We start from the raw sequence: 24,789 nt of genomic DNA on the forward strand, positions 1-24,789 counted from the left end.
AACGGAGTAATAAACAAGATATTCATCAAAGCCAATGCCATTAGGCAGGTGGATTCCTTTTAATTTGTACATACATTTACATCATCTGTGCACACACACACAATGCATCATGATATATGTGATTTGTATACATAATTGAAAAGACAGTCACAGTGAAAAATGTTCAATGTTCACTTCATCTTTGTTCTAAACTCAAGTCAGATGCTTTTTAACCTTTTTTTGGCTTCTGTATATGATTACAAAAGTTTATTAATCCAGTGGAGGACCATTACTATAAGTTCAGTAGCAGTTACACAAAGTTCACAAAGCTCAAATTCTGAAAAATGTGGGCATACCCTGCAAAACATAGCAAGAATATTGGATGTTGTAATGTTTCTAATAATATAGTTGTGTCTGGTGTCAAAGACAACTTTGATTAACATGGTATCAAGACAATTAATATTGATTGATTAAAACTGATTTAAATTCTGGCAGTTTTTAAACATTATTATTATTAAATATTGCTTAAATCAATTTCATCAATTTTCTATGCATCAAAAAAAAAAAAAAAAAAAAAAACATTTTATATGCATAGAATTGCATCATAGAATTGCATCACAAAATCATCAGTAACCCCAAATACATTTCAGATGAAACTTAGATGCAACACGGTTTCCATTTCTGATATAAATTCACTAATATTGAACATGCTTTGATTTGATGCTGCCATACATAAAATCTGAATTATAATATATTATTTTCCTCTGCAATGCACAAAAAAAAAAAAAAAAAAAAAAGATTTATCTTGCTAACATGATATGTGGTACATTATAACATACAAAAATAACACTAAAATTTTCTTTCATAATTAAGCAAATGTAACAATTAGTATTAAGTTCTTACAATACCTTTAATTTCATATAAATATAATATACTGGCTGTCAAGTACTACAGACACCAATATAAAACATTGCATAAGTTGCCTTTCATAAAATCATAATAAACGGCAAACACTGAGATTCCCTCTGTGTTCATTCGGCACTCTCATCAACATCTCATCTACATACAGATCCATCAGTAATCATTCCAGCTAAAACATTTTGCATCTTTGACAAATCCAAGCATAAAAACTAAAATAACGTGATGTTCTGTACTTTTGCCTTGTGACAATATTAGTTCAAAGTTCGGTATCAAAGTTTATGGCACATAAACATCCAGTGTTCCTGAATAACTTCTTGAAACTATCTGTTGGAATGTTGCTTTAAAAGGTTTGATCAAGTTATCCAGTGTAAATCACAGTAAGAACAACCTTACATAAGGCCTCTTCAGCTTCTTAAACAGTAGCTGACTACAACAGCAGACGTCAGTAAGGCACATGGTTTGTCATTCTTTTCCATCATACTTGACTGATGGTGGCCAGAATAAAAGCCAGAAAGCAAAAGTTTCCACACAGGTAGACGGCCAAAACAACCTTTTTAAAAGAAGAACCCTGAAAACAGAAAAAGGAAGTAAGTCAGCTCCAGGATTATCGGCGCACTTGGTAAAGATGGAAAAATGTGGTTAATTGTGATAAAGAAAAAATCTTAAGAGAGCTGTATGTACAGCCAATAAACTATTTAGAAGGCAATGCTCAAGAAAAGCTTTTCTTTCATCTAACCACAAATGTAAACACCTAAAAAATTTGCCTATGCTCCTAGAACTGGAACCAGGTCCTATTGTGAGATAAGACAATTCTAGAGTGTCTTGCCGACAGATACTCAAGGAGGATGCTTAGAAGGAGGAAAAAAAAAAAAATTCCTCAGACTGTTATATGGTGAAGGATCTATAAACCTCCAAAGTACCAATCTTTTTTAAGATGGGCCACATGAAGTACCAGGAGAGTTTAAATGAAAATCTGTCTGCCTCTATCAAGAAGCTACAACTAGGTTATGATTGAATCTTTCAGCAGAACATTAAACCACAATTGGTTAGTATTGCTGTGATTGACTGAGAGAGTAATGCTACCCCTTCTACCAAAAAGGGCAGTTCAACCTCAGGATTTAAACCCGAGATCTCACCATAACTGGGCAAGGGCTTTTTTTGTTGCTCTAATCAAGAGACCAGAATCAAGCTTTTGCTGTGGCCTCCCCTAGTCCTCTGACCTGAACTCCATTAAAGCCTGAGGGGTGAGGTGAAGAGGAGCATCTACAGTAGTAGAAATAGGACCCTGTGCGATGTGGAGAGATTCTGTATTGAGGAATGACTCAGATTTCTTGCTCTGTCTTCTCCAAACACATCAAGCATTATAGGAAAAGAATCAAACGCTGATGAATCGCAGTGAAACATCTGATCGATCTGATCGAACAAGGAGATAATCCTATAATAATCTATTCAATAAAAGAATATTAGTCATGTAAACTATTGTATGTTTACTTTCACTGACAGAATTAACACTATTCATGTTACAGAATTAAAGCTATTTAAAATAACTGGGAGGTTGGACATTTTGTGTCAAAGGTAGGACACAATTATTGGCAGAAATTAATTGAGGATGAACAAAATACATACTACAAAAAGAAGTGTTTTTTATACTGTATATATATTTAAAATATGATAATTATTATATTATATTATATTATATTATTATTTTTATTATTATTTTATATTATGTCATTCCCAAACAATGACCTTTAAGGTTCATAAAATTAGAGGATTAGAGGTATTATTTATGCATTTCACTGATCACTGAAGGCTTGCATTTTAAAACTCTAGAATATCAGACTTTATTCTGGTCACAAATGTTTCTCTGTCAATTTAACACCTGGGTGATATTTTGCTGAGAGTGAAATAATTAAAATGTAAAATAATTTAATAATTCAAAACACGAGCAGGATTAGTAAAAACCTGAAATGGACTATTCTGGATTTTAACATTGGCACTAAACCCCACTCCATACATGGAAATTGGTTTTAATTTGGTTTTAAGACTTTGGCTTTAATTACATGTAACATAAATATAAATTTAATTGTCTACAGTATGTCAAGTTTACATTATATGTAAAGAGTTTATTTGGGAGCTGTAATCAGAAGCAATTCATTCAGATTGGTTACAATCGTTCATTTGATTGTTGCATAAAGAAATAAATGTAGAGTATAATAATAATAATAATAATAATAATAATAATCGTGTACATGTATGCCCCCCCCCACACACACACTTAATGAGTCGGTAAGATTATAATAATTAACCACAAAGGCATTTTTCTTCTTTTTTTTTTAACAAATAGTTACTAAAGATGTTAAGAATTCTGGGGGAAAAAAGGAAAAGGAAATAAAAACTCTATGTTTTACCTTGCTCTCATTCTCAGACTGAACAAACAGAATCCCCTCTTTGTCTTCTGTTTGGAGGTTTTCTGTGTAGACCTGAAAGTTTCTGAACATTTTTCCTAAAATATAAGAACATCATGTTAGGTTTAGCTATTGAAGATTAAATAAGAGACTGTACTGTACTTTGCTGAGCCATTTGTTATATCCTGTATAATAATTTGCATATAATTTGCCACCGAATAACATGTCCTGGCCAGTTGTAGTTGGGCATTAGACATTAGTATTCAGAGCAGCATAGCAACTTCTAACACCACACCCAAAAAGCCTTTTACAATTTAATGCAATCTGACAGTTCTATTGATTTTCTTCCTACAAGCATAATGGCTTTAATCACCTCCATGGCCCAAATTATTGCTCTGTATGGCAAATAAGGTCATTCAAAAAAGGGGGGGGGGCATGCTAAATGCTATATACACAGAGAGAACATTTTTTAATTGTAAAAGGATGCGTTAGGAGCACTGACCTATAGGTAAAAGCCCTCTTCTGTGCACCTCTAGTGCCAGGTCTGCCAACACAAACCAGACCACACAGGCAGACAGGAGTCCGGTGGTCAAGGGGGCAGGGAGCAGCAGAGCTTGCTGATGGATGCCCAAGAAGATGGCCACGACTAAAATCAAGAGGTAAAGGACATGTTAATATGAATGTCTATTGCCTGTATGTATAAAGCAGTGCCATCTGTGTCTATTAGTCCTGAGAGAATGCAACAGGTTCCACTAGGATTTAAAAAGCTAAATATAGGGTGCCTAAATTATATAGTGTTTATCTTCATTCGATGACTTCATGTCTTGTACATAAATCACTAATTTCATTAATTTTCTTGATCTACAACTTTGCAATAGACATGTTGCTTACCAGCGAGCACCTGGGCTACAGTGCCTGTGCCCAAGTGGAACCAGTTAAAAATATATCTCCTGAAAATAGAAAAACACATATAAAGCAAACTGTAAATGAATGAAGAATACACAGTAACAGCACAATCTGAATATCATCTTCATAGCTAAATTATACACAGAGTTGACAGCTGGGGTGTACAATCACTGGCTATTTTACCTGCTACTGATTGTACCCCAATGTTACAATGCTCAATGTCTGTCCTTTAGCCATGTCCATTAATGTACTGGGACCAGTAGTATAAAGCCACTATTGAGCAGATGGCCAACACTTTGACTCAAAATCTCCCACAGGTGTTCAGTTAGGTTGAAAACAGGTGATTATGAAGGCATATTGTATGATTTATATCATTTTCATACTGAAATGAAATTATTCAGCAAGCCCTTTTGCCTATGGATGAGGAAGAGACCACTCCTATGAGGATAGAAATGTTTTCTCTCAGCATAAAGGTGACCAGTCAGAATAATTTTTATGGATTTATAGTGACTCTCCATAGTTCTACACTACACTCTCTATAGTCACATCATTGTTATTTCTCTGACACCTGGCTCTACAGAATAACCTATAAGTGTGCTTGATAAAATGACCAGTGGTTTATATAATCAAGTGTCAACCGAAAACATACATGCATATATTCAGACACCTAGAATTTGATACCTGGCATTGGGGTGGGATTCAAAAATAATATGAAGGTTGCTGTAAAGAATACATTAACTGGCTTTGCCAAAAGACAGGATTTAGTAAGGACTAGCCCTGTTTTACCTGGAGGAGTCTGGAGCAGGTCTGAACAGAGCCACAATGGGTTGGATAACAGCCAGAGCCATAACAGTACAGCCGAAGTAAGGGTGTGAGCCGGCGCGCTTTTAAAAACACACAAGAAATGATTATTGCTAACCTTTTTTTACTCCCACGCATCCATCTCCACACAGTGGAGCTGGCACAGCTTTTAATGAATCACAGTGTAGCGTTGCCAGGTGATTTTGAAAAGGATAGACAGCGCACATGTTCATCATTACAATGGGGAAAGAATGACCTCTATTGGTAACACTGCAGCAATGCTAGTTAATGAAATACAACTCCAGTTTTCAGATGTTTACTGTGCATTCACATACATACACCTGTGAGCAGTTTAGTGGCCACTATAGTGGCCAATCTGCCCACCAGTTTGTTTGTGGACAATGTGAGGAACGTGGAGAATCCATACGAAACCTGTGATTGTGTCTGTGCAGTAAACCCAGCCAACCTGGAACTATTAACCATCAACACCTTTTTTTTTAAATGTATTTAATAGCATTGAGGGGTAAAACTGGAACATTCCATTAAGAGATAATAATAATAATAATAATAATAATAATAATAATAATAATAATAATAATAATAATAATAATAATAACAATAATAATAATAATAATAATAATAATAATAATAATAATAATAATAATAATAATAATAATAATAATGTCTTAATTTTCCTATGTTTTCCCCCAAAATATATTCTGTTCGGACAGACGTGACAGTCACACATTTAGACATAATGACCAGTCATATGGGTATACATTTGGTGGTGGGGCTGAGAGAAACATGACACACAGATGAGCATTAGTCATGCAGACAGACTGTGTGTGTGTGTGTGTGTGTGAGAGAGAGAGTTACCTTGCTCCAGCCTCTCCTGTATATAAAAGGCAATATGAAGCCAATGCATGTCAGAAGAACTGTGAGCAACATAAGACCTCTGTGAAACTGCAGAGACATAAGCCTTACTGTCAGCAACTGTTAGGAATAGCGATAATCATCATGTCTTCCTTTCAGATTTTTTTTTTTTTTTACCTGAAACCACACTCTCTGTCCACAAACAGTTGTTTCAGGCCAGTCAGGTTTAAAGTATCTGGCTATAATTACTCCAGTGCTCACGGTCATCATCCAGCCAATGAGCATGAATGCAGCTATAAACACAAAGAAAACCTGGTCAGATCTACTCATTTAGAATTAATGATGTTTTCATATGATGCATTAAAGTTCCAGACATTCTGTTTACTCTCACCATGGAACTTGATGAGTAAGGAAGAACGAGAGCCGCTCAGATCCTCTGGAGGACCAGTAATAACTACTTGTTTTGATGAAATAAGGGGCTGTCGGTCATGTCTATGGGTTCTCCCTACAGTGGACAGATGAAAGGAGAATCATTAAACAAACAAAAATAATACCTGTGTACAACATGCTATTTTCCTGTAAGAAAATAAGAGTCGAAGTTCACCGTTCTCTGCTCGACCATGAGCCATGAATAGGTAGTACATCTGATCCAGGTCAAATCTGCCTTGATTAGGGCTGGGGATGTGTATGTTCCTGTGAAAACTGCACTGAATGACCCCATCAGTCAGCCGCCATGCTGTCTCTCTCAAAACATTCTAGAGCAGCCAGAGGGCAAAGATCATAGAGAAGGCTTTCTGTCAGGAATATTACTTACAGATGACTGTTTTAAAGACATCAGTGTTGAGCATTACAATTTTTAAAGGAGTAGCTGATAGGAAAAAACACACACATTTCTTCTACTTCTCCCTCTTCAAATGACTCAGTTTATCTTCTCTACATAAAAACTGTAGTTCCTATTCATTTTTTTTTTTTAGATAACCGGGGAAATGAACATACAAACCCTTAGCATTTGGAATAAGCAATATTACAGTATTATTATATTAATATCATGATACACTTTAGTGTGTATTATCAGAAATCTCAGGCTTTTCTAACACCATTGTTATTTACTGCAAGTGATTAGACATTAAAATCTGTTTGCTTTTCATTAAAAATGTCCACTACATTGTTGCCACTTTACTATTGAAAAGTTAAGTTATAGAGCAATGTAAGCTGCATCTAAATAGACATGCCTCTGTCTCTGGCACTGTGTAATAATACCACTAACAAGTACATGCTGATTTTGGCATACAGTGTTCACAATCCTATTTGTCTTCACAGGTTATCACTGTCAGTCTGTTCTATCTCAATCAATCCTTTAATCACGTAGCCTACATTCCAATCTGACTGAGCTGAGGAAATGGGTACCTCTGCAGCAATCACTGGATGTGTCCTTCCCTCAACATAAGCAGCGCTGATGCTGACACGGTTGGTATCACTGACACACAGGTAAACATCATCATTCCCCTAAACACAGGCACACATACATTTAACACAATTTCACAACAACTAACAAATCATGCTTTGCACAAGAACATGTTACGCTACCATCCATTGATCTGTTGATAAGGCGAAGGAGACGTAACCCGAAGCTAGGCCACTGAGCTCAAACTTTACACCCTGCTCGACTTTTGTGAAGGACATGAAGTAACAGAGTGTGTCGTTTTCAGGATTGCAGCCTTCTGGATCTCGCAGGCAAGTCTTTGTATCGCCGCAGCCTTTTGAAGTGAACTGTGAGAGAGTCAGATAAGGAGAAATGTTACTTCATTTAGCAGATTCTTCATTACTGACAGGAGTAGATTAGTCCTGTTTGCAAATGCTGTTTGCCCCCCCCACACACACACATTCTACTGTGATGACACATCACAGTGTTAATGAGATGCCACACGAGGTGTGTTTGGTGTAGGGTTTCACACGTAATCTGCTATCCTGGGAAGTGAATACATCAGCTTAAGGCATCTGTCGGCAGAAAAACATGCAGTTCCAAAACCCATAATTTGTTTGGATTTGTTTGTGTATAACTCGGACCGTAATTACCTTAATTTCAGCCTTGTCAGCAAAATTTTGCATGCTCAGGATGTTCAGGACTGAACAATCATGGATATGCATTTATTAAAATAAGAGCATGCCATTATATAAACAAAAACTGTTTAATTATAAGAAGTTTTTCACAATCCAATAAAGCTTATTACAGAAGGCATGATAAACTTGTGGTGTAGCAGGACACACCGGGTGGGGCAGAGGCATGGGAGCGGTGGTTGTCTGAGGAGATAATGTTGGAGATGGTGCACCATCTAGAGACAACACAGGACCCAGAATCTTCACCCAGAACAACTTGTATTCCTGAACCGCAGTTGCTCTGAAATTGACACAGCATATACATCAACTCCTCGCTCAGTAAACTGGTTAGGAACAGAAATATGCACTGTAACATGGACACTCACAGAAACTGGACTCTAGATGGGACATCCTGTGGTGCCGTCCAGATAACCTGAACCTCTGTCTTATGGTGACCACTGGTGTGACTCACAGCAGAGCCCTTACAAGAGAGTTCAACATTAACATAGATTTTTTTTTTATCATCAGTTAAAAAATTATTATTTGATTTTCATCAGTATAGCCTCACACACTTATTAACTATTGTCTAGTTGCTAACCTCTCTGTGGTGACACGAAAGAAGCTGTGAGATGGACGAATCAATGAGAGTAAAAGTTCCAACAGATCCACCATCAAGTTTTGCAGCATCTCGGGCTTCTAAAAGAAAGCCTACGAACTGCAAATTATTCTCTGGAGATGATAAAGTCACTGTGAATAGAAAAAGATGAATATTGAATCTTAATAATGGAAAGATGAATCTTAATAATGGAAAACAAATCGCTGTCAGCAAAAACAAAAGGAAACAAATAAAATTGCTATTTGTTAAATGTTAGTGAATGTGCAATTCTTTATGACAGCCTAATAAATATGAGCAATATTATGCAAAACACTTACGCAAATATACTATACTTAAACAAGGCCAAAGACAGCAAATGATTAGCATGAGAAGAAAAAAATGATGGAAGCACAAGAGTGGAAGTGGTAGCTTGGTGGTGAAGGTGTTGGACTACTGATCAGAAGGTTGCGAGTTGATGCCACTGCTGGGCTCTTGAGCAAAGCCCTTAACCTTCGATGTATAACAAACAGTGATATACAGATAAATTGCTCTGATTAAGGGTGTCTCTGGATAAATGCTGTAAATGTAAATGTATAAGAGTAGAGTTCTGTAGAGTTTCACATAAAAGCTTCCTAGAAGTTTCCAATAGGTTTCATATAACAACACCGGAAGTGCTCTACTTGACTGGAATCAAGGTAAAGTCTGAACAATACAGCAGCCGTAACATGATATCTACGTACCTTTAATTTGATCTCCAGGACTGAATATAGACTTATCCACAGTGATGGTGTATGGTGAAGATGTAGGGCTGGGGCGATGATGATGATGGCCAGGCATCATGTCCTGACAAGCTTCTTTGACTTTTCCATTGCTGTAGCTAGAGACAGACTTCATACACACAGCAAACAGGAAGAACAGCACCTTCATCTTCACAGAGACCTGGAGAAAGAAATAAACAAACATATAAACAAACCCCAGAGTGAATCTTGTGTGTTTGTTAACTGAACAAACGACAACAACCAAACAATCTGTTTGTGTGGATGTTGTTGACGTGTAGAAAATAAACACACTTAAGACCACTAAAGACTCGCGAATTTAGGTCACAGGTTTGTTTCCTTGCTGAACAAGCAGCTCATGTACAAGCTGCATGTAAAGATAAGAGTGTACGTGCCGCAGGCTGTCGGGTCATGGGGGTTAAATATTGTATTTCACAAATCTCAGAAGTCAAATGAATCATTAAATACATACAGTTCCAAGAAAAAAATATGTTTAATGTAAATATTTAAAGTGTAATTTTAAAATATGTACCTTAAATATTACAAAAACATATAGTATAAATATTAATAGAAATAGAAATATTATAAAAAATAATATTTAACTATAATAATAGAAAAAATAACGTAGAAACTATAATATAAATATTATAGAAAACCTGTGTATATCTGTCCAAACAGAAATGTTTGCTACCTCTATAGTGTTTTACACTCAAATATTACAAACAAAAGAAATAAGACACCAATCATGCTAAATGTGTGCATGTTTTTCTACACTGTATTTTTATCACGAAAGAGAAATGTAGTAATACACAACTATTTCACATTTAAAGCTGCCCCACACTGTTGTGGCTGTAGTGTCTATCTGTTGTGAAACAAAGTTTCCGACTAGACGTAAAATCTCTTTCCAAATCCTGCCTACAAGGTCAGTTTGTGCCGCGTTTCATTCACCATCCATACAGACTCTCTGTGTGCACTTCAGTCAAGTGCTGATCAACTTTATTGTTAAGCTTTAAGCGTGAATGCAGTGGAATTACAAGCAATCTAATACTAGTAATGTAAACAACAAATCAAGCACCTCGAGGACCCAAATTATACATTTCCTTAGTCACAACCTCCGTTTTTTTTGTTACTATTTACACGAAAGGCAAAGGAAAGAAATGTAGTAGTAACTCCGACGTGTGCTGAAAGACGCAAACAGAGAAAGAAAAGTGCGCTGTTTATCTGCAGGTGAGTGTGAAGAGTAAAAGGACGTACCTCCATTATTCCACACTGGTGAATGGAGTTGCGTAAACCGAGCCCTTTCTCATGAACCTGTAGAGTTGTAAGAAGGAGCGATCGGATTGGCTCAGAGCAGCGTGAAGAGGCGGAGCACAACGCGGAAGAGTATGAGTCTGATCTACAAATCATTACCTCTGCTGCAGGTTTTGAAGAACATGAGGTGTTGATCGTCATGTCCGACCGTGCAGACCGCTGTTATTATTCGAACACACCCAGATAAGGCCGTTAGACTTGCTGCTCAGTGTCACGCGCCTCTATTGCTCTGCTGTGAGGTGTTCCTTAGTGTAGTGCAGCGTAGCCAAAGCATCAAAAAAGAATATGAACTTTGGTAATAAATATGTGGTCCAAGCATCTTTTGTAAATAGCACCACTAGTGGCCAGAATATGCCAGTTTATATCGAACACCAAAGAGACTAAAAAGGTTCAGGTGAACCTGTGAAGATAGCACACTGCTATTGCTGTAAAACACCTGCTCATTGCCTAGGAATATAACATTTTATTGCTTACTATTATGATTTTTTTTTTTATCAAATATGTAATAAGAATAATAATACTTACAGACACCAATTAGGCATAACATTATGACCACCTGCCTAATATTGTGTCGGTCCCCCTTTTGCTGCCAAAACAGCCCATGCACTGTGTATTCTGACACCTTTCTATCAGAACCAGCATTAACTTTTTCAGCAATCTGAGCAACAGTAGCTTGTCTGTTGGATCGGATCACACGGGCCAGCCTTCTCTCCCCACATGCATCAATGAGCCTTGACCGCCCATGACCCTGTCACTGGTTCACCACTGTTCCTTCCTTGGACCACTTTTGATAGATACTGACCACTGCAGACCGGGAACACCCCACAAGAGCTGCAGTTTTGGAGACGCTCTGATCCAGTCGTCTAGCCATCACAGTTTGGCCCTTGTCAAACTCGCTCAAATCCTTACGCTTGCCCATTTTTCCAGCTTCTAACACATCAACTTTGAGGACAAAATGTTCACTTGTTGCCTAATATATCCCACCCACTAACAGGTGCCATGATGACGAGATAATCAGTGTTATATACTTCACCTGTCACTGTTCATAATGTTATGCCTGCTTGGAGTACATTTATAAGTATCACTAATAGCAATACTAATAGCAGTGGGCATAACAAGGTGGGAGAATTCACAGATGGGCTGTCTATCCATCGGAGTGCATTATAGGCAATTTAGCATAGCCATTCCATCTACCTGCATGTTTTTGGAGTTGTAAGGAAAATTGGAGAACCTGTATGAAACCCACATGAACCTGAGGAGAACATGCAACACAGACAACATCCTGAACCCAGGATCAAAACGGGAAACCTGGAGGTTTGAGGTGGCAACACTGTCCACTGCTTGAAACCAATAATAATAATAATAATAATAATAATAATAATAATAATAATAATAATAATAATAATAATTAAACAGTAAAACAGTAGTGTATCAACAGTAGGGATAACAATAATAGCAAAGTGATTAAGGTTAACGGTCGTAATTATGAGGATGACAGTTTAATAAGAGTGGCGTCTGTCATTCTCTGCTCTCAGGTAATGATGTTCTATATTTTAGAGTGGAGTGTTGCTGAGAGATTTATATATTTTTTCATATCACAGATGACTGGGATTAGTGATTGAATAATTCTGAGTGAAAATTATTTAATATTTCACAGACCAGTTGGGAGCGTAGCTCTGTCTTGAATTTCCCTTTCATGTAATTAGTGAGCACACTGTCTCTCCTGTTTGAGTGACCAGATGTTCTTATGCTGTTTTTAATGATGAGACTATGGGCCCTGAGCATGTGCTGGTCTGATCTGTCTCTGTATCCCAAGCAGTGAGGAGATAGCCAAGTCATATTCTCTGATTAGGACCCAATGACATCAAGCTAAAATCCGGTTAGTGTCTAAAGAATGTAATAAAATGAGACTGTTTACAACATTCAGGGAACTATATAACAAAGTACACTATAATTTGAGGAAACATACCTATCAGCTGTTACAATAAAGTTTATGCACTGAAGTAATAATCCCTCTGTTTATAGCCTTCAAGGTCAAGTTATACACAGCTCACCTCACCATTTCCTCTGTACACTATGATAAAGGGTTGTTTCTGTTTCCGACATAAACTTTAATTGTGTGCTTTATAGGATGTTATTTATGTGAATGATAGTCATAATTACAAGCTTAACTTCACTGTTTCTGCTGTGCAGTGTGATTTATCACCTTTAATGCCTCTAGTTACATACACAAAATGAAAAGGAAAAATGTAAGTCTATACACAGACATGTAAAATATATTTGATGTTGTTGCTCTTTTGGCTTCTCCCTGTCCAGGGTCGCCACAGCAGATCATTTGGTCCGCATGTTTCAATTTGGCACAGGTTTTTATGTCGGATGCAACCCTCCCATTTTATCCAGGCTTGGGTCTGGCTCTGAGAGTTAATTCTTCATTGGCTGGGTTAGCACCCTGCCCAGGAATCAAACCCAGACCTCAGCAGCGAGAGCACAGGATCCTGCTGCTGGACCACCAGGAGGCTATATTTGATATTTAATAATAATACTGTTCTGATATCATTTTTCAAATTTTGATATAATGTCAGAACATTAGTCAATACCCAGTAATCTGCCTGTGTCAGTTTCTCTGAATCTGGTTGTCCTCTTCAGGAAAATATTAGAAACTGGGAGTCTGTTTCCAGGGATCCAGGCCCTATCCATCCATTTTAGTTAGGAAATCTGTATACAATAATCTGAGGCTACAGTCATCACAGGTTCACCTACAATGGACAGTTGAAGGAAAAATCTGTCAAGTTTCAGTAAATCTGTGGCAACTGTAGCCTCAGATTCCTGTTCTTAGATGATAAGAGTGGAACTCGATCTGGTCTTCTGTTGTTGTAGCTAGTTGTGCATTCTAAGAGCTGATTTTCTGCTCACCATAGTTGTGAATAGTGGTTATTTGACTTACCAAAGACTTCCTCTCTGCTTGAAACAGTCTAGCCATTTTCCTCTAACCTCTTTCATCAGCAAGAGTTTCCCACCCACAGAACTGCCACTCAATGGATGTTTTCTCTTTTTGATCCATTTTGTAGAGAGACAGTCTAGAGACTGTTATGCATGAAAATCCCGGAAGATCAACAATTGCTCAAACCAGCCTGTCTAGCACCAACAACCAAAGATTAGATCACATTTTCCCCATTCTGATGTTTTTTGGGGTTTTTTGGCAACAGTAATGGAAGCTCTTGACCTGTATTTACAGGATCTTTTTGTTTGATTGTATCATTGTATGAATGTGAAGGCGTTTCTATTAAAGCTGCCAGTTAGTGTAGATTTAAAGTGAATGTTTAAGCCAATATGCACTCATACTGAACATGATAAATATAACACAAGCCAATGTATATGAAGACTGGAAGAACATATCTTAACGTTTACTTACAGAAGTGGATGAAAAGCCCTGAACCCTCACTATGTGCACTATAAAGAAAAGGCAACAGAGAATATTCAACTTTCCCAAAAAGGATGAGAATAATCACAAACTCCAAACTAAAATGTGCCAAAGAAGACTGCTGGCTATTGAGTCAGAGATAGATAAAGTGTAATTTGTGATGATTTGGTGGGTATTTGAGTTAACTCTGGTATACTGTAGCATGTTGCTTTAAAGACCACACTTTAATTAATTACTTTAAAAATGAAAAAAAAGAAAGAAAAAGAGGATGGTAAAGTTACAATTCTTTTAAAACAGTGCTAAATAAGGTGGAGCATGTGTGCTAAAGGTGGTGCATGTGTGCTAAACAGGGTAAAGCTTTGGTGAATACCTCTGGGGTTGACCTGAATTTCTCAGAGGAACTGGTTTGAATGAACAGACTTGTCTGACTTCTTACATTCGCTCGTGTAAACGCAATTCTTTGCTGACGTGTGGAGGGACCTGCTCTGTCTCAGTGCAGGGCTATAATGATCACAATTGATTTAAACTTTCCTGCGACTATACGCATGCAAGTTATTAAGGAAGTAATTACCCACTTCTTAGCCTTAATTTTGGGAAGTGTGGCGAACATTATATGTTATATGTTGAAAGCGTGTAGCTAAACTCTCGGATGTTCTCACCATTATGCAGCTCTTATGCTATAATTTAGCAAGAACAATTGCATATCAAGTTGCACCCTTAAACATAATGTGTTCAGCCACGTATTGATTATTGTAGCACAATGTGAAATTGACTTACAGCATGTTAGACCTTCTCCAGTGTGGAACGGTAATGCATATCTTCTGGACTTCATTTTGTGTGCGTGTGTGCTAATATTCATGAATTTAATAGCTTTTGTTCATCTAAAAATCCTAGATGTTCAGAACATTTCTTTTTTAATAATTATTATTTTATATTTTCAACTAAGGTTCCCCAGTAGAGGTTTTGTCCATAGAGGGGTGCTGGTGAGCCACTGGAGCTCACACCTGAGAAAGCTTTCACTTAACGGTGTGAAGTGCACATTAAGTGCATATGTGCAGAGTAAGCAATCTCTAATGAGTCTAACAAGCCTTGCAGAATAATAATTTCCAGCTGATACATGTATGAACCATGAATTATAAATGCCTTTTATTGAGTAGGATCTTATTTCCCAAAGATTCCCCAAGATAAATTGTTCAACTTCTCAAAATTTAATACCAGTCTCTTTAATTATAAATACAATATGATATTTAGCTTAAAACATCAATTACTGAGAACAGTAATAGCCCCTGAGAAAAATAAGACAAGACAACCCAACCAATACAAGATCAAAAGGTCTTTCTAACAGACAACATATCTGTCTCCACGCATCTGTTTCCAAATTGGGTGGCCAAGACAGACAGTGCAGTTCCACAATACTGCAAATGTCTTTATAATATACAACTGCTAGCTGTATGTGGCTGATGAGTGAAGCCACTAAATGTCAGAACAAAGAACAGTGATATTTAGCTAAAACAGTTAAACACTTGAGAACAACTCCCCAATTGTGCATGATTGATGTCAGTCTTCAAGTATGAAGACTAAGGGCAGGATTTGAAAAGGAAAAGCCCTTTGGCTACTTTGTCTACAGCGCTTCCCCCATTTTTTATCTTCACTCCCTCTTTCCATTGACTCTTCAGAGTTCCTGAAAGAACAGTCATCCATGAAAGAGTTGTTTGTATGATATTTGTTTACACAGTGCATTATCATTTTCTAATATTACAAGACAGCTTTGGTGCACGATCCATCTAGTGACTTCATAATGTCCCAGTGGGATCCATTTCCTACCATCTTCTCTTCAGCACTTAATTGATCAGAGGAAATGTGTTTTGAGTAATCTTGGGGTACGACTCAAACAAGACAGAACCAATACGAAGGTTTTAGAGAAATAGAGTTTTTGGCTGACTGGGCGAATTCATTTATACCCCAGGAGACTTAGGAATCCATTATCGCATTGACTGCTCTATTAGGTTTATTTACTCTTTATTGGAGGATTATGGATGTCAAAATGGACTCTATTTCTGCACACTGTAATAGCACAGCCCTTAGTGCTAATTGTCCACAGACAATGACAGTCTTTACTGATACACATTTGATTCCATGTATAGATTTTATCATCAAAATCTTAAAAGGTAGCCAAACGAATACTCATAAGGGACAATAATGATTGGGTCTGGTTTTCCGGCTAAGTACCTTATATAACAAAAATAAAAAGAGAAGACATGGGTTGTTTTTTGTATTTTTATAAAACCCCATGCACTATATGTGATTATTTATAGGCTTGAGGTTCACATGCACAGTAGTGAAGTCAAGGGCTGCAATCCTATTCAGAAGCCAGTGAGAGCTAATGGGGCGGCTTCCCACTCACATAACTCTACCAATCTAATAGTGAAGGACTAACTTTCCGGTTCCCACTCACTAATGTGGTATCAAATCTCCCTCTCTCATCTAAAAATATGCCTGTTGTACCACTGTGTGCTGAGGAGAACAGCTTAATCCACTTTCGTTGTCTTTCCTCTGGTCAGCCTCTATGCAAGCTGGCTCGACTTCAGGTGTTTTAACCCAGTGTTAAGAATGATTCATATCTGATGTGCTGAAGCTTTGCAAACTTGATATATCCGTTTTATAGATTGATGGGTTTTTTTAGCTCATTCTTATTCTTGCTGTTGTTGTTGTTGTTGTTGTTGTTGTCCCACTAGTAGTAGTAGTAGTAGTAGGAGTAGGAGGAGAAGGAGGAGGAGTTTATGCAAAATTAAACAAAACTGTTCCCCACATTCATTTCATACATTGACTAGAGAAATTCTTATGGAAAATACTTATAGAAGCATGTTGCTCTGTAAGCCTTTATGGTTTTATGATGGTTTTATGATGATTAATTAGGGTAGATAACTGGTCAGCTTAAATTATCTCTCCATGCCTTTTCAATGTAACACTTACACCTCCAGTCAACGCTGCCAAGGTTGAAAGCTGATGTCTTTTGCACATAGAAGGCATTTTGTGGTCTGAGCTGTAGGTCACCACAGATTTCACTTCTTCCTTTTTACATTACCATAAAGTGCATCTATAAAAGCTTGCTTCTAAATTTTCAGTTACCTTTAAAGCAAAAACTATCCACTGCCACAAATGCTACCCGCAGCATTGCTTTAGCCTGTTAATGCACTTTTATATACAGGCAAAAGACATCCTGTTTTTTTCGACACAAACACATGTGGCTTGTTACATGTTTTATGATGTTCCGTGATGGTTTGAGCCACACACACATACTTTAATCCATATCCGGTGGGTTCGATTTGCTGGATTATCCTGTGGCTATCAGCACTTGCGGCATGACACACACAGACATAAATACAGTATCACAAAGAATCACCAATTAGCAATAAAAAAAGTTTTATTAGTAAATATAGTTTATTTGTAAATGAGGTAAGATAAAAATAAATAGCATGATGTCTATAGTAGCATTTAGAAATTTTAAAGAACATTTTTAAGCCAATGACCAAGCCCATATTTGAAAGAACAACTCTTTTGTTGAATGTATCAAAAAGTGCTAGCTGTAAGAGCCTAGGAGGGTTGGACTTTCCTGAGTAGGAGGCGTTTATTAGAAACGGTATTGGGGGAGAAATTACAGGGACAAATTCCCGACCCCGCCTATCCTAGCGCTTCTTCACACATGCACACGCACTGCACAGAATCAGTCTCACAGCCACCCACACATACCCTTGCCTGGACAGGATGGTCAAGAAGGAATCACATTCATCTGATCACCTCACTGGAGATTCTCATAGAAGGGTAGGCAGAGATATCCATTTGTTTCTGTGCATGTTTTTCAGGGTGAGTGTAACCAGCAGTTACAAAGTGCTCATTGGACAAAATTGTATTTCCAATTAGTGACATTTAGAGAAGTTGCTTTGAATGATCACTTCAAGTAACATAACTGTTTATGTCATTCCATAACATTCACATATTATATATATATATTAAAAAATAATATACATCACATATACATCATTCACACATCATTGAAAATATTAACATTGTATTATTTTGGGTTTTTACTTAAATAGCCTTAAGTGACCATAAGTAGCCATATAATGTAGCCATAAGTAGCCATATAATGGCTGATATATATATATATATCTATATATATATGGTCACTTAAGGCTATTTAAGTAAAAACCCAAAATAATACAATGTTAATATTTTCAATGATTCTCATAACAGTAGCTTGAAAAGACTTGGACTTTCAGCCTAAGGTATCAGGTTTAATCTCCAGCATCAGAGTTGTTTAGATTGTTTAAAAAAGTGATCCATGGATCTCACTAGTATGGCAAATTAAAATGTATATATACATGCTGTATTGTGTAAAGTGTGAAAGATTAGTTAAAGATGTTTGTGGTGTCAATCTGCAGTCATCATTCTTTTATTTATTTATTTATGTGTTTTTTAAGTACATAACATTTCTATGATCATGCTGCTTTTTAATTAAAGCTTTTGAGCTCATTATCTCTAGACCGAATGTCTATACTGTTTGTCCCTGATTTAGTTAACCCTTTTCATCAATCAGCATTGTATTTCTTGAAACACTAATTCTAGCACTAAATCTGGTAAAACTGTCAACACTTTTTCAGTCTTTTTTTCATGTTTTGATTTATCTCAAGCATGGAAAACTCTGATATAACATGAAATAAGTTAGTATTACACAAGTTTATTTAGCTCTATGGCGTAACTTTCTTCTACATTCACAGATAATGACGACTAAACTGGCAACAGCCATAGCTGCTTTCTTTCTTTTGGCAAGTATAGCCGTCATTATCGCGATATCTACAGTTCAGGTGAAACAGAAGACTTACATTTCCCCTGGACTTAAGGTAAGACTATCCTTATGTGCCTTATTATTAAAGTAACAGATAATTCACAGAGCATCATCATGACATAGCAATATCACAGTGCTAATGCTTTTAATTTCAACTAAGCCTGAAATTACAGGAGAGAATCTGACCATGTACAAGTGACAAAACTTGCAAGCGCTGAGTGTGCAGGAGCACCTGCAAACCTGGCACCTGACAGCTGCCATTATTTTAGACAAGGAATATTCCCTGTTATTATATTTTTGAGTGAAACTGGAAGGTGTGTACACTTAATAATGTTCTTTTAGAATTCCCTGTATAGTTGGGGGCTATTTTTTTTTATTACTGTGCTTTATTTACACCCTAAAATGTTTTTCTTGGAAACCCTTTCTGAAAAGGGAAATACTCTATTGTATTTCATAGACCAGGGTTCCCACACAGGGATAGCCAAAGAACCATTATGGGTTATACATTTTTCCAAGACTCTGGGTGTGGATTTCACGCTGCAGAGAGTCCATTGATTTGCTAGATATTTATAGCTTTAACTTTCTATAACTTCTAAACTTCTGAACATAATGCTGAACACAAAATATAGCAGATTTTGAATCAATAAGAGGTTCCCTCTTAATCTAGGTCTGGGAAAACACCACCCATGGTCTGTACTTGATGAAGTCATTTGTTGTGAAGCTATTTGTTTTAAAAGTTCATGCATTTTCCATTAGAGCTTCTCATGTCAGAACATGTAATGTAAAAGACCTTGGGCAATAAGGCATGTCTCTTATGCAATATGCATGTGTATTACTGTCAGAATGTGAGAATGTAATGTAAATTACATTCAGAATGTAAATGCATGAGATTTCTTCTACAGAAATATGTACATTGATTTGATTAGCTGGAATAAGATACACAATAAGACTAAAATTTATGGACACCTGGCCATCACACCCATATGTGCTTTTGAACATCCCCTTCCAGAATTTTTCTCACTCTTTTTTGGTCTTTCTTCTAGATGTGTGGAGATTTGCTCATTTAGCCACAAAAGCATTAGTGAGGTTAGACACTGATGTAGGGTGAGGAGGCCTGGGGTGCTGTCAGTGTTCCAGTTCTTTAATGGGGTTGAGGTCATGGCTCTGTACAGGCCATATAAGTTCTTCCACTCCAACCTTGGCACACCATGTCCTCTAGGACCTCACTTTGTGCATATGGGCATTGTCATACTGGAACAGGGCTAAGCTCTATAGTGTTATTAATGCTACAGCATCTAAATCCATTCTAGACAATGGTGTACTTCACAATTTCTAGCAAAAGTATGGAGTATGGTTAGATATCCACAAACACCTTGCCATATAGTGTATGAATTCTGATCCCTGATCATTAAACCTTTCATGCTCGGGCATTCAGGAAGCATTATCCCGGCTCTCAGGGTGTCAAACCTCTTAAATCAGGAGGCACTATGAGTTTCAAACACTAGAATTGTTACAATTCTCATACATTCTTATTGAAAGGAGAAAATTTCCCACACAAGTCATTCTGATGCATTTCAAGCAAGACTCTCACTAACAATTTCAGAGAATTGATTGTATTAAAGGATCTGTGCACATTTGCTTTTCATACACATGTAAGAGCTAAACATATGTTGTTTATTCTATCAGAAAATCGCAGCCAAACCACATGTCAAACATGTTTTATGTTGCAAAATATTGACCACATGATACATATTGCACAAATTATGCTTGTAGAGAAGTATTAACAATTTTGTAGCTTAAAACCCACAAGATATTCTGATTAGATGAGGACTTTTTGATGTGGTCTGAGAGATTGTGCCACTAAGAATATGATCTGGATGCGCATACACATTTTTCGAACACTATTAAAGAAAACGCTTTCAGTAGTGGAGTTTTGGGTGTAACCATACAATTTTGTGTATTAACAAAATACAGCAAACAGAATAAATTGGAGAATGGGCTTGGCCTACTTTTGTGTTAAAAAGTGAAACAGAAGGAATCATATTTGTACGTTTAGCTACTGTTTGTAAAATAACACCATAAATGAGTGAGCAAAAAAATGGCAAATTGATAAATGCTGCATACTACTGGGACTATTTATGACTATTCACTCTCTCTCTCTCTCTCTCTCTCTCTCGTATGTGTGTGTGTGTGTAGTATGGTATTGTGCTGGATGCCGGCTCATCCAGAACAACAGTATATCTGTACCAGTGGCCAGCCGAGAAAGAGAACAACACCGGGATTGTGACACAGACTACAAAATGTCAGGTTAAAGGTGTGGAACCCTCATTCATCCCCATGAAAGCAAACTTTTCTGTGGGTTTTCACGCAACACTAAAATTCTAGCCCTAGACTAGGATTTCCTGAGCTAGAGGTGAGGCAATGAAATGGGACTACAGTCTTATTTATTCATTGCTTTAAATTAAAAGAAATAATTACATTTATTTATTTGTTTGTTTATTTGTTTTTGTTTGTTTGTTTGTTTACTTATTTATTTATCTATTTATCTAGCTATAATCAATTTAATGAAAGGAAGAACAATGCCCTGTTTTGAGACTATTCATGTATTTTACTTGAGTGATTGATATAAGACAGATTTGGTCTGAACAACATTAAGTGAATATAGTGAATAATAAGCCAATAATAAAGTAATAAAAGGCTGATGCCTATTAAAATGTATTCTCATATAAAGACTGTATGGCCACACTAGTTTTATTACAATGTATCTCAATTTAGTTTAGTTTTAGTACTCCCTGTGAGGTGCTGGATAGTAGGCTACTAATAGGCTACTAATTAAAATACATATAGAAGATATAACATGACCACAGTCATGTTCATTGACAGGTCCTGGTATCTCAGAGATGAATTTAGAAGCCTGGAACAGTCTTAAAAGTTGTATGGAAGACATGAAGAGTGCTGTCCCTCCACATCAACATAAATCAACAGCCATCTTTCTCGGAGCAACTGCTGGAATGAGACTGCTCCAGTAAGATTTTTTTTCCCCAGCTGTTTGACCTGTGTGATCAAATGTAATGTTTTCCACCTTTAGCAAAAAGATCTCAATTTCCTTATAATTAAAGCCTCATTATTCGAGAACAAGCAGTTTTTCTTCCCACCGTCACCTCTACCTCTTGGTTTCTGTAAAAAGCTGCTTTGTAAAAATGTCTGTTGTTAAAAGCTTCATACAAATAATACTTCATTTAGTTTTTAATGTGAATGCCTGCTGAATATTATGAATTATCTCATGTTGTAATTTCAATATTTGTATATAGACAGAAGAATAAAGGGGAGTCCAATAATGTCCTGACATCCATGCAAGACTATCTTCGTTCTTTGCCATTCGATTTCCATAATGCTTCAATCATCTCTGGTCAGGAAGAGGGGCTGTATGGGTGGATCACTGTCAACTACTTGATGGGAAACTTCTTGGAGGTCAGGTTGAGAGGGAGCATTCAGTTCACATACGTTAAAACAATAAAGTTTTTTAAACATCTTCCTCATGATATTTTTGGGTAAATCTGTGTAACAAAGTTTTATAGGATATTTTTATGTCTAGGCTAGTTTGTTGATCACAACCATAAACTGGAGTACATTTATTAAGCTGTACTTTGTTCACTTTAATCTGTACAGAAAAATATATGGAATGCTTGGGTTCATCCTCATGGAGCGCAGACCGTGGGGTCACTGGACCTGGGTGGAGCCTCCACTCAGATCGCTTTCGCTGCCCCATCTGATGCCACAGGAGAGGATCTCATCAAAATTTCTCTCTATGGCTATGAATACAATGTTTACACACACAGCTTCTTGTGCTACGGCAAAAATGAGGCTGAAAAAAAAGTTTTGGCAGAGCTTGTGAAGGTAACATTTTCTGATTTTCTGAACTTAAATGTTAATTGTTGGAGAGAACGCAGTTATACTACAAGGTCTGAAAAAAAAAAGAAAAAAAAAAAAGAATTAATGGAATAGTTATAATTCTTGTGTTACATTTCAGAGGTTCCCTTATAAGTAGCAAATATATTCAAATATAGTAAAATAAAGTAAAGATAATATTTATTTTCCTAGATACATTTCCCTCAGCTGTATATGCATGTGATGAACCTTTTCAAAGTATGTGAGTTTAAAAATATTCCTTTTTTAGAAACCAAAAAGAGCTGAATGCCATTTCAGCATGTGGACCGTGTTCAGCCCGTTAACACTGCATTATAGCATTACTGTATTGATCACTCCATATGACTTGTTTTAATCCTCACACTAATTACACAAAGCAGACTGGAGCAATGCAGAGTGCAAAATCCCTGTAAAACCTTTCTTGTACTAATACAATAATGTCCATATGCAGTCCATTTAAAGAAATGGAGCAAGCTTAATCTTAGCAATATTAATGCCTTCCCAGACTACTCTGACATTAGCAACGCCCTGTTCAAAAGTGGCAGATAAAATTACATTAGCCTTTATGATCCTTCCTCCTTTCTATTTTGTTCTTCTTAGCTAGAAACGATACCATATACCGCATACCACAGATATAGCTGATGTGTCATCTGATGTGTGATGTGTCAGCTAATAAGCTGAATTTTTCTTAAGTGCATAAAACACTTTCACGTTTTTTTAATGGTATAATATCTGACTTTGGCATCTCTTGCCTTTTTCAGACATCCTCTGGTCGGTTACCTATAAATCACCCATGCTACCCTCTTGGCTACACCTTCATCATATCTGGAGAAGACGTCTTTGGCAGTGAGTGTACAAAGAATGTCACTCCAGTTTGGTATAACACCGGGAAGACCTTCAGTTTCATAGGACAGAGCGATCCAGCCAAGTGCAAATCTTTAGTCATGAAGATTTTTGACCTGAGGACCTGTAATACGACAGGAAAATGCTCATTTAATGGAATATACCAACCACCTGTCACAGGTGACTTCATGGTAGGCATTCTTAGCTAATGTTTACAACTATAATAATGTATCATCAAGCAGTTTTGTGGATTGCTAAACAAATAAGGAATTGAATCCAACATACTGAAGCCAAGATTTCATTTTTACTTTTTATGTGAGGCTCATTTCTATAAACAGGTTTTCTGAGGACTCTCTGTTCTAATTTTTCATTGAAGAACAAGTTTTAATATTAGTTTAGACTGTAGCACAAATCCATCATTATGATGACAGTTTTATTAATGCACTGATGGTGTTAATGTATTTGTTGCTGTTAAGGCCTATGCAGGATTTTACTACACAGCTGGGGCTTTGGATTTGAAGGGCTCTAACAGTCTGGAGAAGTTTAACTCCACCATGTGGTCATTCTGCTCAATGGACTGGAAAACAGTGAGTACCTCCCACAGACCTTCAAAGAGAATGTATATGGTATTAATTTAGAAAAAAATGTCTTCATTCAGTTTGAATTGTGCTGCATAAGCAAAATGACTGCTGACTGAGCCAACTCCGGATTTTTGTTTCTTTTTTTTCAGCTCAAGAAAAACTACAACATCACAGATAAACACTTGAAATCATATTGTTACTCTGCAAACTATGTTCATACAATTCTTGCAGATGGCTACAAGTTTAATGCTGACAACTGGGAAAAACTTGATTTTCAAAAGGAGGTACAGTATTAAACCCAAAATACAATAACACTAATTTCTATAACTGCTTTGTCCCGATCAGAGTCAATATGGATCAGTTGCCCATGAACACTGAGCTTAGTATCCTGCTAATGATCAATTATCAATCCAACCCAGATCTCAGGGTGTAAATATTGAAACACAAGCAAACTTACTTAGATTTAGCAAATAAGAACGACAAGCAGATTAATTCAGGCATCATATT

The 24,789-nt window shown here is 36.8% G+C and overlaps 2 protein-coding genes across 2 annotated transcripts in view; one reads left to right on the forward strand and one right to left on the reverse strand.

Annotated features, from left to right (window-relative positions):
• Positions 1 to 35: 35 nt before the first annotated feature.
• On the reverse strand, positions 36 to 10,810 carry frrs1b (ferric-chelate reductase 1b). The gene is made up of 16 exons (XM_058396126.1): positions 10,608 to 10,810; positions 9,318 to 9,516; positions 8,581 to 8,729; positions 8,369 to 8,463; positions 8,154 to 8,283; positions 7,473 to 7,655; positions 7,293 to 7,391; positions 6,490 to 6,640; positions 6,277 to 6,390; positions 6,063 to 6,178; positions 5,889 to 5,975; positions 4,998 to 5,095; positions 4,197 to 4,255; positions 3,808 to 3,951; positions 3,309 to 3,403; positions 36 to 1,468 (listed from the first exon to the last, which is right to left on the reverse strand). The coding sequence occupies exons 1-16, from the start codon at positions 10,803 to 10,805 to the stop codon at positions 1,376 to 1,378; spliced, it is 2,010 nt and encodes a 669-aa protein (XP_058252109.1). The 5' UTR covers positions 10,806 to 10,810; the 3' UTR covers positions 36 to 1,375.
• Positions 10,811 to 17,756: 6,946 nt separating this feature from the next.
• entpd3 (ectonucleoside triphosphate diphosphohydrolase 3) overlaps positions 17,757 to 24,789 on the forward strand; it is a 9,242-nt gene continuing 2,209 nt past the window's right edge. The window contains exons 1-9 of the mRNA XM_058394897.1: positions 17,757 to 17,907; positions 18,864 to 18,986; positions 21,128 to 21,245; positions 21,815 to 21,956; positions 22,243 to 22,402; positions 22,601 to 22,828; positions 23,620 to 23,892; positions 24,178 to 24,288; positions 24,432 to 24,566. Of these exons, the coding sequence (XP_058250880.1) occupies positions 17,851 to 17,907; positions 18,864 to 18,986; positions 21,128 to 21,245; positions 21,815 to 21,956; positions 22,243 to 22,402; positions 22,601 to 22,828; positions 23,620 to 23,892; positions 24,178 to 24,288; positions 24,432 to 24,566 (1,347 nt within the window). The 5' untranslated portion in view covers positions 17,757 to 17,850. The remainder of the gene's footprint in view (positions 17,908 to 18,863; positions 18,987 to 21,127; positions 21,246 to 21,814; positions 21,957 to 22,242; positions 22,403 to 22,600; positions 22,829 to 23,619; positions 23,893 to 24,177; positions 24,289 to 24,431; positions 24,567 to 24,789) is intronic.

Source organism: Hemibagrus wyckioides, linkage group LG01, assembly GCF_019097595.1.
Source record: "Hemibagrus wyckioides isolate EC202008001 linkage group LG01, SWU_Hwy_1.0, whole genome shotgun sequence".
Lineage (NCBI taxonomy): Eukaryota > Metazoa > Chordata > Actinopteri > Siluriformes > Bagridae > Hemibagrus > Hemibagrus wyckioides.